Source organism: Pelodiscus sinensis, chromosome 1 (assembly GCF_049634645.1).
Source record: "Pelodiscus sinensis isolate JC-2024 chromosome 1, ASM4963464v1, whole genome shotgun sequence".
NCBI classification, from domain to species: Eukaryota; Metazoa; Chordata; order Testudines; family Trionychidae; genus Pelodiscus; species Pelodiscus sinensis.
In genome coordinates this window covers 310,297,447-310,316,741 of record NC_134711.1, presented here as the reverse complement: position 1 = coordinate 310,316,741, position 19,295 = coordinate 310,297,447, and the positions used below count along the sequence as shown (strand labels likewise).

Genomic DNA, 19,295 nt, shown 5'->3' with positions numbered 1-19,295 from the left:
GGCACGGAGCTTTGCCGGAAAAAAGCACCAGTCCAGACGCGGATCTTTCGAAAAATAAAGTCTTTAAGGGATCTATCAGAAAAGGCTTTAATTTCCAAAAGATCAGCGTCTAGACTGGCACTTTTTACCGGCAAAGCTCCATGCCGAAAAAAAGCGGCCGCCATTTTTATGCTAATGAAGCGGGGGAGATTTAAATCCCCACTTCATTAGCAATTGTGATACGTCTAATTTGCATCCCTTTTACGAAAAAAGGATGCAATCTAGACGTAGCCATAATGAGATCTGGTCCCCAGAAGAGGAAGGCTTGCAGAGTTATGGGTGACCGGGAGCAGTGCACTTGTTGGCTGTTCCGTGGATCTCAAGAACTTTATCAGAAAATTGTTGCAGCATGACACACTGTCATAAGATTTTGCCTCCTCCCAAGGCAACTGAATATATTCCTTCATACATGCAGAAGAGCAAAGGTTATTTTTTCCTGCTTCACTGAGTCTGCTGCCAAGAACCCTATAGCTGTGGGACTTCATATCTTTTATTAGGGAGCATATGGGAGTTTGAGCATTCTAGCCACAAGGCCCAGAAAAGTTATGAAGCCCCACTGAACTCTCCCCAGGAGGGGATGGTGATTAATTTGTCATCAGTATCACTCTAGGACCATATCATGGTTCGACTTGTTAACCCTTGTCTAAAGCGGAGCTGACTAATGACACTTCTGGGGTTTGCTAATCACTGCACATGGGAAATGCCAATTTTCCTCTGACCTAGCATTACCTGATTTAATACCAAATGCACTTCCCTGTTTGCCTTTGTGTGCCTGCTGCTACGTTACCTTGGGTTTCTGCTGGAGCTGCTTCGGATTGATCTTCGGAAATCTCTATGTGATGCTGTAATTAGACATTTTAGGGAAGCAAGGACCATACTGATGCCAAACAAAGTGGTGTAATGCACAATTAATATGTATTTCTAATGGTGTTGTCCCCTTGCTCTTTCCAGCCTTCACTTTAAAATCCTTTTGTGACTTCAAACAGGTCATTAGCTGACAGGGCACCTAGAATCTGGGACTGATTTTTTTTTAATAATACAAAATCAAAGTAAATTAAAGCAAAAAGGAACTATATATTCCTTGGACTAAGGTTCTAGTGTCATTTCAGCTCCTAAGAGTACCCACATGGAAAAGCAATTTCTGGCTTATTTGGTTTACTTGTCTCTGCGCTTCAAGCTTTACAAGTTCTTTGTAAAATTAGAATTAGAGAGAAGGCTTGAGTCAGCACACAAATTGATCCCTGAAGAATTTATACTTACTGCATGGGCTAATGGAAATCAGCAGGGAATTCTGGCAAAACCAATAGCGATTTTCCCTTCAAATCTGCAGGATTTTGGCCTCTGTATTTGTAGCTATTTTTCTTGGCGCTTCTTTTCTCTTCCTGCCAGATATCACTATATAGATTCAACAAACATGGACACAGACATAATATCTCATTCAAATAATTAGATTCCTATATTTGCATAACGTGACAATAGCGGTGGGATACTCTGTCAAACTGTGGGACAAAATGCTTTTGGACTCTTAACCTGCAAACATTCATGTGACCACATTAGCACACATGATTGAAGAGCCCCACTGATGTTACTTACTTGAATGGGTTAGGTTACACATGTGTGAAAGCATTTCCGGCTCAGAATCTTCCTTATTAAACTGAATAAGAGGGCAGGGGGTTGGACTGGATCTCCTGAGGTCTCTTCCAGCCCTAGGATTCTATGAATAAGTAAAATTTGTACATTGGCAGAAATCCTGGCCACACTGAAGGCAGTGGCTAACTCCGATTGACTTCAGAGGAATTTTGTCCCTAAAATTCATATTTACACCTTAAAGTCTGCTCCAGCCCCCTTTATTGGTGTGAGTACCTGCTCATCCTGCCCTTTCTTTGAATTGACTATCTAACTCTTGTTAGATGAGAAGGCCTATACTTTTCATTTGTAACATCCTTCATTAAGCCATGTAATATAACAACTGTAAACTAACAGCTGTGCACACTGCAGCCTCACTATTGTAAATTGTGCTTTAGACCATAAGTGTAGGATTCAATGTGCTAACGTATGGCTGTGAAATTCCTACAGGGGGCTAGTTAGGGGGAATCAGTTGTTTTCCCATCTAGTTTATTAAGATCACAGGCTTCTCTAGGACGGATCCCTGCCTTTTTACCGTCTGTCAAAGCTCTGCCTATGGCAGTGACAACCTCAGAGTCAATGCCCCAATGGACGGGGCAGGTGGCACCTTGCAAACCATCCCGCACTGAGCTGTCTGCTGAGAACTTTGCGATCCACTTTCCCACGGGCGAGCCAGGCGCACGCAGGACGAGACCCCGACGCAGATTAGGCATTGGCCACCCCCTGCGGGGCCGGGAAAGCAACTGCAGCCCCGCGGGGCTTTGGAAGGGGGGCGGGCAGAGGAATTTCCCCACAAGAAATCCCAGCTTCGAAGGCGGGCAGCCGCCCTGCGTGGCGCCTTCGCAACTCTCCCTACGGGCGGGCGCTGTGCAGGACCGGGGCGGGCCCCTCTTTGTGCAGCGAGGGGGTGTACGGGGAGGGGGGCGCTGCACCGCCAGGCCAGCCTCCTGCTAGCTCCAGCAATCCGGAGTGCGGGTGGGTTGGGTCACATGGCGCCTGCGCCGCTGAGGCGCTAGTTGCTGTTGGCAGGAAAGTTTTTTTTTTTCGTCCCATTTTTTTGCAAACTGCAGAGGCTCGGTAGCAGCAGCAGGAGCCGGAGGGAGGGCTCGTGGGCGACACCTGCAAAGGAGACACTTCCAAACCTCCTTCCCTTCCCCCGAAAGCCCCTCGCCAATGCTGGAGAGTTGTGCGTTGGGCAGCGCCAGGGAGATGCGAGTGGACTCCCCCAAGTGTGGGTAGCGGCATTTCCCCGGGAGCATCGCAGGAGGCAGCTTTGAGTCTGCGAGAGATTCCAGCAGAGAAGCTTGGAGTTATGGGACCAAACCCTTCACCTGCCTGATCCTGCAGAGACGGGCGCTTAGCTATACACCTTGCATGTGAGGCGGTGGTAAGTACGCAAAGCGACCCTGGCCAGGAAGGTTTTTGAACAGAGTGCAAGCGCCAACCGGCCTGGCTCTGCACAGAGCTAGAAGGGGACAGTTCCTTCTGGGGCTGTGACTTGCTTAAAGGGGAGCCGCTGTGCCCAGGACTTTTGCAGGCTGTAAACTGCCTGCTGCCAAAAATATGCAAATGCCTCTAGCAAAACACTGCTCTGTGGATCAGAATGAGCCAGGGGGTGGACAAAGGGCATTGGGCTAAAGATATCCAAGCTGCCTGGACAAGATGTGTTAAAAGTATTACCCTTGTGTTGGAGGAGAGATACAAAATCTCACTAAGCTCTAATGATCACACATGGCTTATATGGACAAAGTAGAAGAGTAATTTCAGTCTATAATAGGATGCTGAATCCATGTTAGTATCACATTTCCTAATTGAAAAACAGGCGTGGGATCTTTCATCCGGGACAGTTTTTTTGTAGGAAGAATGAAATCATTGACAGGAGGTTATCAGAAAGAAACAAGCCAGGAGATTTAAATAGAATGCAGGGAATTCTTTCATGACAGTTGTCTTTTCTCCACCGATTTTGCCTGCCATCAGTTTTGTTCACACATTTTTAGGAAGCATAAGGCAATTTCATTGGGTAGAAATTAGTGTTTAAACTTTTATCTACGAGAACAGGAATGCACCTTGGCAAACCCCCCCTCCAGAAATATATCTAGCGAACAAAAAGTAGGGTCACATTTGTCCTTGATTTCTGACTAATACTGATTGCGAACAGAAATTATCCAATTCCTGAAACTATAGTGTCAGCATTTGTTGGATGCAAAAACTTCTGTTTCTGATTCAACTATCATTCATCATTAGCTGTTAATTTTGAAAGAGAAGAAAAAACATACCTAGTAGAACTGGCATTGTGCACAGTATAGAAATAGAAACAGGGACTAGCAGAGCATCTTATGAGAAAATAGCTGATAAAAATCATGTTTGATTTATTTCACACTGGGTGACACCCAGGAGACATTCACAATTGTCAGCAGATGGAGAAAATTCTCCTAGGTGAGAACTTGTGGTGCTGAGCTCTGCAATGAATGGCTGCAGGTCTACTGATAATACATTTCTTAAAAGAAAGATATTTCATTATCTGTGTTTTAAGCTCTTGCTGCAACAGGGGACGTTATAAGGGTGTTTCTACATAGCGCCCTGACCTTGAAATAAGGTACGCAATTAATTGCGCTACGCAAATTGCGTAGCTTATTTTGAGGTAATTTCAGAATAAAGCGCTATTCTGAAACATCTCTTGTGCAATGAGGTTTACAGGGATGTCGGAATAGCAAGTTCATTATATTTCGATATAATGGGCTTGGCTCTTAAGATGTGGAATAGCTATTTTGGGATACCAGAGGTATCCTGAAATAGCTCCGCAGTGTAGATGTAGCGTAAGTCTTTTTCTGAGGGTGGGCGATAGCTTGAGTTGAGATTTGTTTGCAGTGTTCCACAGGGGAGTGGCTCTCAACCTTTCCAACTGGAGTATAAATATTGTACTCTCATTTTAGTGTAGAATACATAAAGCATTATAAACAAGTCATTGTACAAAATTTTAGTTTGTACAGGGACTGACTTTGCCAGTTTTTTTCCCTGCTTGGTGTAAAAGTAAGCAAATCTCTAGATGAGCTGATGTACCTCCTGGAAGACCTCTGTGTACCCCAGTTGAGAACCACTACCATAGGGAACAGTGTTTGGGCAACTATAATGTATTACTCCGGTTGGTTAATAACAGTGACCATATGTGTCATCAGTTACAATTTGCTACTTCAGAGAAATAGTCCATAATCTGCCATAACACAGTCTGGTCCTGTGTGATGAAAACCAAAACTAATTTTATAGCAAGGGAAAAATGGATGGGAGTAGGTGGGAAAGCAGACAGAAAAATCTTCTAAATAAATTGAACTGATTGGTAAAAATATAAATATAATTCTATTTCTTTTTTTGTCACTCTAATACATGTGCCAAAATGCCTGCTGTGTCTTCTGTATATTTTGGCAGATGCCTCTGGCTTGCTAGTATCAAAATCTGTTTCCAGCACATCTCTTCTTATACATAGTCTTCAAACTAGTGGAGAAGGGACAGAGTGAGTGAAATTTTATTCAGCCACTGGCCTCACTGTTCAGTGTCAATGACAGACTAATATATACATATTATGTTTTAATTGCACTGAAGGCTTCAGTAGCTCTTAAACTGGAGTTTTTTAGTTCTGTGTTTTAACAAGTTTCATGACTAAGAAAAGTGACTGAGGTAATTTGGCACAATGGTAACTATAATTTAGCTCATTTCTGTAATTTGTATTGAGGTAGGTTTTTATTGTTTTTTGTCACAGCCCCATGGAAAAACTTTCTTCCTTTCAAAATGTAATGGAGATTAGTCTGGTCATAGGATTTCACACTGTATGTTCCAGCATTTATTTTCATTTTACAGACTATTACAAGTACCACCTTTGAATGCTGAACTCTTCCAAAATATGACTTGTTTATTAGGAGATGATTCATGTACACTCTGAACAAGACAGTTCTTTCACCAGGATTTCCTTAAGGCATGAATGTCTATTGCAGATAGGAAAATGTGTCTGCAAGCGTTTCAGTATTTTGGGGAGCCAGTGTTTCCATTCCCAAAGCAATTGTAATGCCATTATCACACCGAATCATTTACAAAACACTTTCTGGAAGTTCCTATCCTGCCTAGTGGAGCAATATTTTCTATGAGTAAAAAAATGTGCAGCGCTGTTCTGACATACTTGAGTAAAGTGTTATTTTGTAGCTCAGTTGGCCCCAGGATATGAGAGAGACAAGGTAGGTGAGGTAATGTCTTTTATTAAGCACTCTGGTTACCTTCTCCAGGCCTGAGGAAGAGCTTGAAAGCCTGTACCTTCCACCAACAGGGATTAGTCCAGTAAAAGATATTACCTATATTTGGCATGGTGCCTATTTTTGGTTTCACAATTAGGGAACATCCACTAGCTTTGTAGAATAGACTCATGTTTCCATCAGACAATTTTTTAAGATGATTCCCCCATATGGAAAGAAGTGACATGCAGTGATTTATCATCCCATGATAAACTATACAAAATTTGTTCTACTTACTGCACATCAGAATAAGCTTATTGAGATATATACCTACCTACATTTCTTAGGTTATAACAGTGAAATAATAGTAATTTATTATCTGGATATGTCACACAGACCAAAACAAATCTCCCAGTCTGTAATCAGTTTTGGCTACTAATCTGATCCAGAAGCTTTTAATTTTTTTCTCTAATGTCTTGTTTATGTTTTGATAAGAACTGAGATAACAGAATAGTAGCTGGTGAAACTGTCCTTTACATGCGATAAACTCACAATGGGATCAGGCAGCACTGAAGACAAGGAGAAGTAAAAGGAAGCTTTGCACAAATATATTAATTACTCTAAAGCCAACTTTAAAAGAGTTCATAGTTGGCACAGATATGATTTAATCTTTTGAAACATGTTTTCTGGGCACATGTACAATCCCAACACACTCACCTTATTCTCCTCATTGGAAGGCTACCCTCTGCTGGCTGGAACTACATTTACACAGAGAAGGGGAAACTTTCAGCTTTGGGCAAATTATGATTTACAGGAGTGGTTTTCAACCTGTCATCTGCAGTCCTCAGCGATCCGCAGACTATTTCTAAGCTTTCCAAAGGGTTCTGTGCCCCCATTTGAACATTTTTAGGGGTCCACAAATGAAAAAGGTTGAAAACCACTGGTTTACAGCATAGAACATTCTCTCCATCCTGCCCACTCCTAAATAAACCAGCTAAGGGTGTGCCATGAGGAGTGACTTTATGTGACTAATTAATTAAAAAGGAATCCTCTGTGTATGTGTGAAACTTCATATGTCTTAATGAGAGATCCTCATGTTCCTCTAGAACTCTGTTTGGGAAAGAAAAGGCACCAAAAAGAAGCAAGTGAGTATACAGTTTCAATAATGGGATACATTAGCTGGTGCACTGCATGGCCAGGATGACATTTATGCTCAGTTCCTCCTCATCACAAATAAAGTTAGTTGTCAGTTGACTGAGGTGAGAACATACGGTCTCTCCAGAGCTGGAATGGTAAAATTTGTTGTTTGTTAGTTTGTTATTCTGTTCATTTTCTCTTCTTATTTATATAACCCGTGCTCATTGTGCCATCTTTCTGCCAGTTTGCAGCTGTCTGTTAGCAAGACCCAATATTAAGCCAAGGCGTGTAATCTAACCATGCGTGTGTAAGTTCAGGGTGCAAGGAAGAAAAGGGAGCATGAAATGTCATCGTTTCTACCTCCATAAACGAGCTTCGTGAGGCCTCTGATTTTGTGATTATGACTGATATTCAAGGCTGCCCCATTTTCCAGAAGTGACTAATGATGGGGGGTGTCTAACCTCACACACCCTTCAGAGGGGGGTGCTCGACTCTGCTGGAAAACCAGGCTCATTCAACAACTGAGGTACCCAAAATCACTAGTCACTTCTGGGGTAGGAACTAGGGCACCATGCTTGGCCCCCATTCACCAAGTCTATAATCTACATATTTTATATGCCTTTCTTGTGGTGTGGCAAAAAACTAATTTGCTGTGAAACTCAGCCTATGTCCTGAATGTGAGAATGGCTATGCTAGGTCAGACCAATGGTCAGTTTAGCTCAGCAGCCGGCCTTCTGACAGTGGCCAGTGCTAGGTGCCCCAAGGGGAATGAGCGACGCAGCGGGGAGAGCAGTGGGGCTGCATCGCTCCACTTCCCCCACCACTGCAGCTGGGCCCCTGCTGTGAGTGCCAGCCTGCCCCCCCTCCCATGCTAGTTCCTGAACTGCCCAGGGATAGGATGACCCTTTTTTAAAGGGACAGGCCCACATTTAGGCCCTCCTGCAGGTGTCACTACCTTTTTTAAAAAACGGGCAAATTGTCCCATATTTTCTGCCTCTTCCCTCTCTTCAGTACTGGTGGGTCCTACTGCTGGCCTGATCCTTCCTCGCCAGGTACCCGTCCCCCCAGTGGTGAGTGGAGGGGCTGTTCAGTGGCTGATGATGGGGGTTGGTGTACAAGGCTGGTGGTCGGGCTGCTCTCGCTGCTTGTCCATCAGTGCAGTCCCTGCTGCGTGCCGGCTCTTGGCCAGCCGTCTCTCCCTCCCGCCCCCATCCCATTTCCAGCCAGCACTGGCTGCTTGCTGCAGTGGCGGATGAGCGGGGGCTGGCGGTGGCCAGTTACATGTCACTTCTTCTGCCCATCCATCAGCCCTTTTCATGTGTTACCCCCAAGGAGATTACTTAGATTCCCGGGGCTCTGTCTGCTGGCAGCTCAGGGAGAGGCACACTGAGTTTGCCTTGGCTCCCCCCCCTACCAGGGACAGAGTGAGCCCTGCAACCCATAGGGAGTGAGATGCCCCTCCCAGGGAGTTCAGGAGGCGAAGGAGGGGCCATTGTTGAGGGAGTCTGGAGCCAGCCAGGGCAAGGGGAGGGCTGGCTGTGTGGGAGCTAGTAAGCCCCAGGCCTGCATGCAGGATTCCACCTGAAACTAGCCTCTAAGGGACCTGAAGGCAGGATCCCTCAGCTGGGTTTTATTTCTCCACTACTGATTCCCAGTTTGTGGAGTTTGCTGGGAGGCTTCCCCAGCCAGGCTAAGTTGGCTCTCCAGCTCCCTGAGTGAGACCAGTCACCGCATGGTCAACTCTGCGCTGCCTGCTGTGTGTGTGTCTGAATGCTGGGGTAGGAGATTACAGTTTGAATTTTAGTTCAGTTGTGTGGCCTGCACCTTGAGCCTTGCACCCCTTTGTGATGAGGGGAAATCCTGGGACCCAAGCAGCCTGATTCCTGCCTGAGGAGGATCCCTGCCAGAAGAGACCAGCCCCTCTGCAGTGACTGAGTCATCTCTGAACCTGATCCTCATTCATGGAGTGTGTGAGGGCACCATCTTTTAGTTAGTAAGTCAGGGATTTTGTTTTATGATTTTATAACCTGCTGCATATTAAACCTATGGAGGGATTTACCACTTGTGAGTCCTTTGGGCTGTACTGGACCCAGTCAGCCCCACTGCTAACCCACTGCAGAGAAGAATTTTGTGATCATAAGTCATCAAGGGCCCCAACAAAGTATGCATACCAACGGGACACTAATCTTACAGTTGCTGGGCACCGGTGACCCTAAAAATAGTGTTTTACCCTGTTCTGTTATATTTGTCTCCTATTTAATATAATTGTGTTTATTATAGTGTATGTGTTTGTGTTATTTTCTGGGAGTCTCCAACTATCTGTCAAGTACGTGGGGATTCCCCTGGGTTAGAATTTTCCTCCCAAGCTGCCCTGGTGACCCTGCCAGGAAGGAGTGAGGGGAGTGGAGGCACTGCCAAATAAATCCATCGAAAAAAATAAAGTTGAGTGGGTGGCAGGATCCAGAAGAACCCAGACCTGCCCATCAAAACCTGTAAGCAGATTGGCATTAAAGAAGATAACCAGGTGGAGACGGGCACTACACATGCTTCCCTCTCACGTCCTCTCCCTGCTGTGCCCATTCGCTTGCACCCACAGCTCCTCCATATCGCCTCAGCAGGGTGCATGCCGTGCAGAGAACCAGTCCCTGGTCGGGTCATTTAGCTCAACAACAGCCTGACTGGCAGGCTCTTTCCTTCCCCCACTGCCTCGGACTGGGCTGGCACCCGGGGAAAGCTCAGGACCCTTGGCCTGGGGTGCTTACCAGGAGGAGCCTGGCCTTCCATGTGTCAAAGCCCCACCCAGCGCTGGCATGGGGAAGCTTCTCTGCCTCTCAGCTAGACTCTGGAGTGGTGCAGAGGAAGCTATTTCCAGTCTGAGCTCCACCTATCTAAGACCCCAGGTGGGGCTTAGCACCGCTGCACCCCACCCTAGGTCCTGTCCCCAGGGAGTGAGGGGCTGCTCTGTCCCCTCAGCACTCTCCTTTGCTGAGCTGCTTCTCTGGCCCAGTTGGCTGAAGCCCCTACTGCCAGGCTGGGGCCCTGTTTCTCAATGTATCTTTAGGGCTTAACCCCCGCTGCCCATATTGTAGCCAGGGAACAGGAGGCAGCGGGGTTATGTGTGTATCCAGCGGCAGCGTGGAGGTGTTAGCTGCCTTTCGACTCTGTGTGGGCAGGAAGGGACAAACAAGCTGCTTCTAGCCACAGGAGCAGGGGCCAGGAGGGAAGATATGACAAAAACACAGGCCAGGTCATCCCTACCTCAACCCCCAGCCTGCGTCAGCTGGAAGCAGCTCCCATCCCTTGTCTCCCACACAGCGCCAAAAGGCTACTGATTGCCATGTTTTGGAGTGAACCTCAACAGAAATCTGGGGAGGTAGGCCTATTTCCCTACATGCCCCCCACACGTTGCCTGGAGAAAACATGGCGGTAGGCACCAAGAGAGGTGGGTCCATCCCTGGGGCCCAGCCAGGCATGGAGGATGGAGAGCACTGGGCAGGGAGGTCCCCTGTCCCTGTGTGAGAGAGGTGTGCAGGAATGTGTGTGTGTCACTTCTCCCCATGCAAACCTTAAAGACAAGAAGGTACATAAAAAGACTCCAGCTATGCAGTATTTATTTTTAACAAGGCTCGGCCTACTTGATGTTAAAGTGAATGTTTGTACTGCATAGTTCTGATTGATTGCCGTTGAACTCACTTGAATACGAGTCATTTTACCAGGTGTCCCTTATTCAGCATGGGGAAATATGGTCACCCTATCCAGGGACTCTGGCCCCACCGGCTGCTGGCCGCCCCTGCCCCTCCCATCCACAGTATTTTGGGCTGTGTGCCCCCTCATGCATCATCCCTGGCTGCAAGTGTAGACGATACCTAATTCTTTTTTGAACACAGTTATATTTTGGGATTTCACAACATCCTTTGGAAATGAGTCCAACAGGTTTACTATGTGTTACATGAAGAAATATTTCCTTAAGTTTGTTTAAACTCACAGCCTCTTAGTTTCTTTGGGTGGCCCCTGGTTCTTGTGTTATGTGAAGGGGCAAATAACACTTGCCGGTTCATTTTCTCCACACCACTCATGATTTTATAGACCTCTATCATATCCCCTCGGAGTTGTTTCTTTTCTAAACTGAAAAGTCCCAGTCTTTTAAATCTCCTGTCATATGGAAGCTGTTCCACACCCCTAATAATTTTTTATGTCCTTTCCCAATTCTAATAGATAGAGTTGAGATGGGGCAACCAGAACTGTATGTGGTATTCATAGTGTGGGCATACTATGGATTCATACACTAGCATTATGATGTTTACTGTCTTATTATCCATCCCTGGTCTAATGGTTCCTAACTTCCCGTTAAGTTTTTTTGACTACCACTGCACATTGAGCAGATGGTTTTGAAGATCTATCCACAGTGCCCAAGCTTTTTCTTGAGTGGTGTGGCCCACCCCCTTTTCCCCACGGTCTGGTCTCTTTAACTGCAGGCCCAGAGGCCTAGTCCTTTACATGAAGGCCCTGCGGCCTAGTCCTTAAAATTGGATCCCCTCGTCGTCCAGGATCTGGGCGGAAGAGGTAGGGGGGCCCTGGCCCTCCCTCTCCACCGGGCCCCAACCCAGGGCCCTATCAGTGGCGGGTGGTTCCCACCACTGGCTCAGTGGGGAGTTCTCCCTGAAACTTGCTGGGTCCTTCGTTGGCCCCCGCCTTGGGTTGCTTCCTGCCCCCTCGCCCTGTCCGATGACGGTCCCACCTGTGGATGCGGGTCCAGCAACAGCAGCGACATCGGCAGGTGTGGCTTGGGAGACAGCAGGGGCCAGGACAGCGACGGCTTCTCAAGAGGCTGCACAGCGCGGCCAGCATTGTGGTCTGGCTCGTTCTGGCGACAACAGCGGCAGAGGTAACTGGTCCAGTGCCTCTTAGTCCAGCTGAAGTGGCTGTGGCTCCGGTATCTGGAGAGGAACTCCTTCCCCTTCAGCGGCCCACTCCAACTGAGCAACCCGGCAGCCTTTTATACCGGGGCTGCACTGCGAGCATGCCCAGCAGGGCTTCGGGGGAGGGGCGTATTTTACCCAATAGGCGGGCTCTCCGCCCCCATGTTCAGTGCGGGGCTGGCCAGCCCCTTCACAAGTGGTTACAACTAATTTAGGGTCCATCATTTTGTAAGTATGCTGGAATTTTGTATTTTCCAACATTGAATTTCATCTGCCATTTTATTGCCCAATCACGCAGTTTAGGGAAGAGGGCCTTTTGTAAATCTTTGCACTCAGCTTTTGATGTAACTGTCTTGAATAATTCTGTATTGTCTGTAATCTTTATCACCTCTCTGTTTAGCCCCGTTTCTGGATTATTTATGAATATTTGAACAGTGCTGGTCTCCATACAGGTTCTTGAGGGAATCCATTATTTACCTCTTCCGATTGTGAAAACTGGCCATTTATGCCAACCCTTTGTTTCTGTCTTTTAACCAGCTACTGATCCATGAGAGAATCTTCCCTCCTAGCCCTTGACTTCTTTCTTTGCTTAGAGCCTTTGGTGAGGGACTTTCTGAAAGTCCAAGTACATAATGTCAATTAGATCACTCTTGTTCACATGCTTGTTGACTCCTTCAAAGAATTCTAATAGATTGGGGAGGCATGATTTCCCTTTACAAAAACCATAATGGCTCTTCCCTAACACATCATCATTACTCTGACAGATGAGCTTTGCCTACCTTTTTCTTAGCATCGATTACTACAAATGATGCTACTGGCTGTAAAATTATCCAGCTGTAATATTTGACTCAGATACCTTTATCCTCTGCTAGCCCATGGTTCCTGAGGGACTCCACAGCAGAGCTTAGGAACAGAAAACTGCTTTGTAAAGAGTTGTGGAGACTTCTTTGCTTTTTAGTTCTTAGACACCTTCTGCAACTGTGTGTTATAGTTTATTCACTTGAGGCATGTCAGGAATGATCATGCAGCCATTATCGGTGTAACCAGCAGGGTTTCAATATACATAAGCTCAACATAATTGTGTCATTTTGTTTGTATAATCCTTGTACACAAGAAGTCCTGCCTGCCTTCTCACACCAAGCACACAGGCTCCTGCAGCGATTCAGCTGTATGGCTAATTTTCAAATAAACTTCTGTCACACATTTTCTTTGTTCTCTGTCGCTTGACACCCTCTGCCTGTGGTTCATAAACACATTTACAGTCCCTCTGTGCTGTGAGAGGATTGGTTTGCATTTCAAATGAATTTAATTTACTGTTGAATAAGTCAATATGTTAGCTGAATGTTCCTTCTGTACTTAAAAATCTTTTCTTCATTAGCTGCCCTCACATAATAGGTGAACCTTCCCCATTCATGCCTAAGGAAAAAGTATGTTAAATAGACTAGAAACCCTCCTCAGTCTTAATTTACAGGGGAAGCAACCCTCTAACATACCAGCACTACAGAAACGTGCCCCCCTGTATTTACTTTATCCGCTTGATTAATTGTTAACCAAGATTATAAGACCCTTGGAGCAGGGGCTTTATTTCTTACTCTCTATTTATTTCTCTATTTCTTGTTTGTACAGTGCCTAGGACTGGGGGGGAGTTGGGAGGGGAGGTCCTGGCCACTAGGAGTCACTGTAACATATATAAAGCATTATAAGTCACTTCACTGTGGTCTCTCACTGCAGGTATGTGCTAATAGCCTGACATTTGTTCTGCCCACCGAAGGAGTTGAATACCTGCAGCTCTCACTGATGGCGATAGGAGGTGCTGAGCTGGAAAACTGAGACACCACCTGTTTACAACTGTGTAGCCAAAATTAGAGTTAGGTTCCTAATCTTGGCACCAAAATTTGAAAGTGTCAACCTAAGGGGCTTGTACAGTGTATAATTAACAGAGCAGGCAGCCTAATATCCAGTAAAAAGGGAATTGGAAACAATTGGAACCATTACAATTCCTGGTTGGGAGCAGGTAATTCTTCTGGGGGACTTGTGAAGCGGAGCCTGCAGACTATGCTATACCAACAATGCTAAAAACAGACAAAACAATCACTTGATATCTCAGGGCTGGCAGTAGATCACATAATAATCCCAAGGTCAAGTACATGCTTTAAGTGAGCTGTGCTGTATTATACAGAATTTTCCCTTCCCCCAGTTACAAATCACCTGATCCTGTGCACTCACTTCATTAGGATCAGGGTTTAGCCTTAAGTAGGGATAAAATGTCAGGACAATGCCAGGTATTTTGTTTGGCTAGCAAACGATTGCTGTGCCATGGTGAATGAATGTTTGCTTTACTAATCAGAGGATTCTTTTCTTTCCCCAGATTGGTGTTCAGCATGGCAGGTGTGTCAACTTTGATCCTCTTCCTGTGCGCTGTTAAGGATGTTATGCCCGCCAATTCTCTCTGGAAACCAACCTGGCCATCTTACAAAGTTCCAGTAATCCTGCCACAATCTACCGTTAATCTAGACAAACCACAGTTTGATGCAGAAACCAAACTGGAGGTGGTATCTTCTTGTGGCCCAGAATGCCACAAGCGTTCCCCGCTGCCAACATATGAAGAAGTGAAGGACTATCTGTCCTATGAGACCTTGTATGCCAATGGTAGTCTTGTTGAAACTGAAGTAGGCATTTACATTGTCAACAGTGGCAGTGAAGGGTCACAAAGCAAATCTCGAACAAAGAGGCAGATCTATGGCTACGACAGTAGGTTTAGCATTTTTGGCAAGGACTTCTTGTTGAATTACCCTTTCTCCACTTCGGTGAAGTTGTCCACAGGTTGCACAGGTACTCTGGTGGCAGAAAAGCACGTCCTTACCGCAGCTCACTGCATCCATGATGGCAAAAGTTATGTCAAAGGAGCCCAGAAACTGAGGGTGGGCTTCCTGAAGCCTAAACTGAAAGATGGCAGCAAAGGGACTAATATCACGAGCTCAACAATGCCAGAAAAAATGAAATTCCAGTGGATCCGAGTGAAACGGACACATGTCCCCAAAGGATGGATCAAAGGAAATGCTAATGATATTGGCATGGATTATGACTATGCCCTACTGGAGCTCAAGAAGCCTCACAAAAGAAAATTCATGAATATAGGTGTGAGCCCACCCGCTAGACAGTTGCCTGGAGGTAGGATTCACTTCTCTGGCTATGACAATGATCGTCCAGGGAATCTGGTTTACCGTTTCTGTGATGTCAAAGATGAAACATTTGACCTCTTGTATCAGCAGTGTGATGCCCAGCCAGGGGCAAGTGGGTCCGGGGTGTATGTGAGGATGTGGAAAAGACAGCATCAGAAATGGGAGCGTAAAATTATTGGAATATTTTCAGGGCATCAGTGGGTGGACATGAATGGCGCCCCACAGGATTTCAATGTGGCTGTTCGCATCACACCCCTGAAATATGCACAAATCTGTTACTGGATCAAAGGCAACTATCTTGACTGTAGGGATGGATAGACAATGAACTTTCTAGAAAGCACTTAATTGTCTTAATTATACTTATCCATGGAAAAGCCAAACTTCTTTTGTTATAAATGTGTGTGATTCTACTTTGAAATGCCTAGACATAATTTATAAAATTATAAGCAGGACACTTTACTCTTTGGAAGGTGATTGTGTGACAGAGTTGCAGTTAGAAAATGTTAATTTGAGGAGGAAGGGAAAAACTGTTGGGAGGGGAGAGCTCAGGTAGAATTTCTGACTTTGCAGTTCTAGTGATTTAAGATTAATTTGGGGGTTGGTAAACAATACATAATCCGAGGGGTCTCCAATGAGTTGTATGAAAGGAATGCTGTCGGGGAACTCACACCTACTTTGTACCTCAAACACAGGCTTAATGGAAATGTTTTCATCTGAAACTTTAAAAGAAAGTATTTCTGTGATATCAGAAAAAAAAAAGGGTGTTTAACAATAACTCCCCCAACCTGCAGTGTTTCAGAATTGTGTTATTGCATGAGAACCAGAGTGCAACAGAGACTAGGTTTACATTGTTGAAGATGAATGTCATGCAAATAACTATAAGGGTAAATAAATAGAGGGTTTTTTCAAACTGTAATGTTTAGTGATTTGAAGCTTTATGAGTAACATAGGTAAGAAAATACTGTTTAAACATCTAGGCCATAGTCATGGAAAACTGGACATGCCTGGATCTTAAGTCACACACAGCGTGCCTCAGAGTTCTGCTCACTCAAGCAGTATTATGCATGGGATTAATTGTTTAAGAATCTGGGCCACAGTTGTTAACATGACCGTGTCCCTATAAATATATTGTGTAGAAGGTGTATGGGGGAAGAAGGTTGTTTCCTTTTGTGACTTATTTGGATCTTTAATCATGGAAAATTTCTAGCTCTTTGTGACTACTCCAGCAATGCAAGTCCTGTCCGAGAGGAGGAGAAGCATCCTTAGGTTTTTTTGGCTTCCTAAATTGTAAGGCTTTAAAGTAGAAAGAGAATATTGTAAGAAAGAAAGAAAGAAAATTTGTTAACAGATTTCTATCTGTATCTCTGCCACCCCGGTTTGGCAGTGTACTTTAACCTCTTGACTTCTGAATTTTTTCCTTGCAGCATTTGTGGTAGTTTTCTTTCAAAATTGCCAAGTTATGAGCAGTTCTTGACACACGTAGCTCACCAGTTCTACAGCTTGTAATAGAGCTAATTGAAAGAGAACCAGATTATAGGACATAATCCAATATATGAATAAAATGATGCACCAGTGTCTCGTATGGACATTGATGCCTGTCATTTTATTGTAGACAAATTATAATTCCAACAGAAACTACCTTTTTATGGGTTGAAACCCCCTGCCAAATACTGTTGCACAGCAAACAACATTGGTAGAACAAAGAACTTTCTACACATCATGTTTCTCAGGTGGATTATGCCACTGTATTTCAGTAACACTGCTAGGCTAGTGTCATAGCAGCCTGTCGCCACTCTTTAAATAGGAAAATGGTCACTTATTCAAATGCTAATCTCCATTCCATCCATGCATCTCCCTGTAATGTCTGAATCTCATTGCATTAGGCACTGCACAGATGTTACCGGGACAAAATTCAGCGCTGTCCAGCAAAACTGAGCTAAGCAAGATTGAGTCTATGTGGGCTTGTTTCTGAGCTTTATAGGACACTTGTAATTCAGTTAAGCCTTATTTTTCTTTCATTTTGCTAATTTTATGGTGTGGGAAAATACACTCCTGATGGTGCTCTATCTTTCTAGAAGTGTTGGCTCTAGTTATGAAAGCCATTTTTGCTGGAGCAGCCTAAAGATGTTTTTGATTGTGGGTGCAGTGTTCAAAACTGTGGAACCCTTCCTTGCTGGGTGTTTGCACTCAGATGCATACAGTTACTAATGCTTTAAAAATATGAGTAATCACCATATGTAACTGACAGACTTCTTCTGCTATTTTATTCTAGATTTACTTTATTTTGTGACTGTCAGCTGGAGCACTTCTCTTTGAATGTATCACAGTGAATAAAGAAAAGTAATGGAATTTCAGTGCAGACACTCTTGTACCATACCTGGGGTTGTAACTTCAATCTCTTTTTGCTTTTACTTATTTGTAAAGACATTCAAATACAGCACAGTCGTATCAACATCCTTGAGACTGTTTCTTCATTTATTTCCTTTCAGCTTTCTTTTCTCCATGCTCATTACAGATAATCAAATGTATTTCAGTAGAGATGAGTATTTAACCCTACGGAAATGCCTCTGGAAATCCCTGGCTTTATGTGATTATTGCATTTCCAAAACAAGAGTCATAGGATCATCTTAGAGATGAAAATGACTTATTACAACAAATAGTCAAACCCATTCTTAGTGTAACGCCACTGAAGTAAAGGGGGAAAGGATTTGGCCTAGTGATTCCAACTCTTGCAAGTGCAGGATATAATCTCATGACAAAGAATATAATGCAATTGATTTTTCAACTCTCACATGGGTGTAAATCAGAAACAACCCCTTTGATATCAGTAGTTACAATGAAAAGAGAACGAGTCATTGAGTGTACTTATGTAGCATTCATTAAATTTTATTTCTAGATGTGCAAGGAGGAGTGTGAAATTCTGAGAGTTTGGTCTCTGATTCTTTGAAACACATAAGCACATGCTTACTTCCCATAGAAGCATGTTCTTAAGTGCTTTGTCGAACTGGGACCTTGTTCTAAAGCAGGGGCCAGCAACCTACGGCATACGTGCCATAAGTGGCACGCAAGCCTATTTGGCGTGGCACTGGGTGGGAGCTCAGCCCCCTCCTCCCATGCGTATGGAGGCAGCAACTGCTCTGGTGTCAGGCAGCAACTGCTCTGGTTGCTCTGGCCGGAGCCAAAACCAGAAGTCGCATGTCAGGTAGTGGCGGCCCCCGCCGGGGCCAAAACCAAAGGCCACGTGTTGGGTAACGGCCCTGCTGGGGTGGGTGCTGATCCTGCCAGGCTGGAGCATTCCTGCCTGTGATGCACCAGGCCCCACAGAGCTGGAGCAGCCCGCTGACCGTAAGTAGTAAGCAGTAAGGGTGATATTAACCTTTCACATCCCTATTTTGAATAGGCGTTTAATAATTGGGCTTTATTGTTTTATATTGATTTGTGTGTATGTGCTAGGTTGGCTTTTGTTTTTAAACCACCCAGCTGGTGGCCTTTTTTGAGCTTTTAAAACATTTTAAGTAAGAAGTATTATTTTTTGTATTTTATAGAAATACCTATAATTATTTTTAAATTTTTATTTTAATGATCATTATTATTGGTTCAGTTGCTTCACTATTGACAAAGGGATTTAGTGTGTTCATTTTGGGTTTCTCTTTTTATTTTTACTTATTTTATGTTTAATATTAATCACTTAATGTGAAAAAAAAAACCTGAATCTGTGAAAGCTTCACAGGAGAAGCCAGAGCAGAGCCCAGGGCAGGAGACCAAGCAGGGCGTGCGGCGGGGAAATCCCTCCCCTCTTCCCAGGAAAGTGGCACGGCCCAGGGCAGGAGGGTTAAATCTTGCTGTGCCACTTCAGAAAGGTTGCCGGTCCCTGTTCTAAAGCATCTTAATATCAATTCGGAGGTGCTATTTAGGCTGGTGGAGTGAACATTTTCAATAGGCAAACCAGCTGGTAGGTATAATTTTTTTTATCAAATCATCAGCTTACTTATGCAGCGCAAGATCTAGTGACGGCTCACTTTCTTCTTACTGTAATCTCTATGCATGCACTTTAGATTTTTAATGATAAAATTCAAGAGAATTTGTAGACCTCTTGGGTGAAATTTTCATATGTGCTCAGCATTATCTTAATTGTCCAGTCACATCAGTGGATGTTTTGACATAGGCCAATGCGG

General features: G+C 44.6%; 1 protein-coding gene across 1 annotated transcript; it reads left to right on the top strand.

Annotated features, from left to right (window-relative positions):
* Positions 1-2,643: 2,643 nt before the first annotated feature.
* Positions 2,644-17,574, top strand: PRSS23 (serine protease 23). Its single transcript, XM_006118367.4, has 2 exons — positions 2,644-3,052; positions 14,307-17,574. Exon 2 carries the CDS (start codon positions 14,320-14,322, stop codon positions 15,436-15,438), a length of 1,119 nt encoding a protein of 372 aa, XP_006118429.2. The 5' UTR covers positions 2,644-3,052; positions 14,307-14,319; the 3' UTR covers positions 15,439-17,574.
* The last annotated feature ends 1,721 nt before the right edge of the window (positions 17,575-19,295 follow it).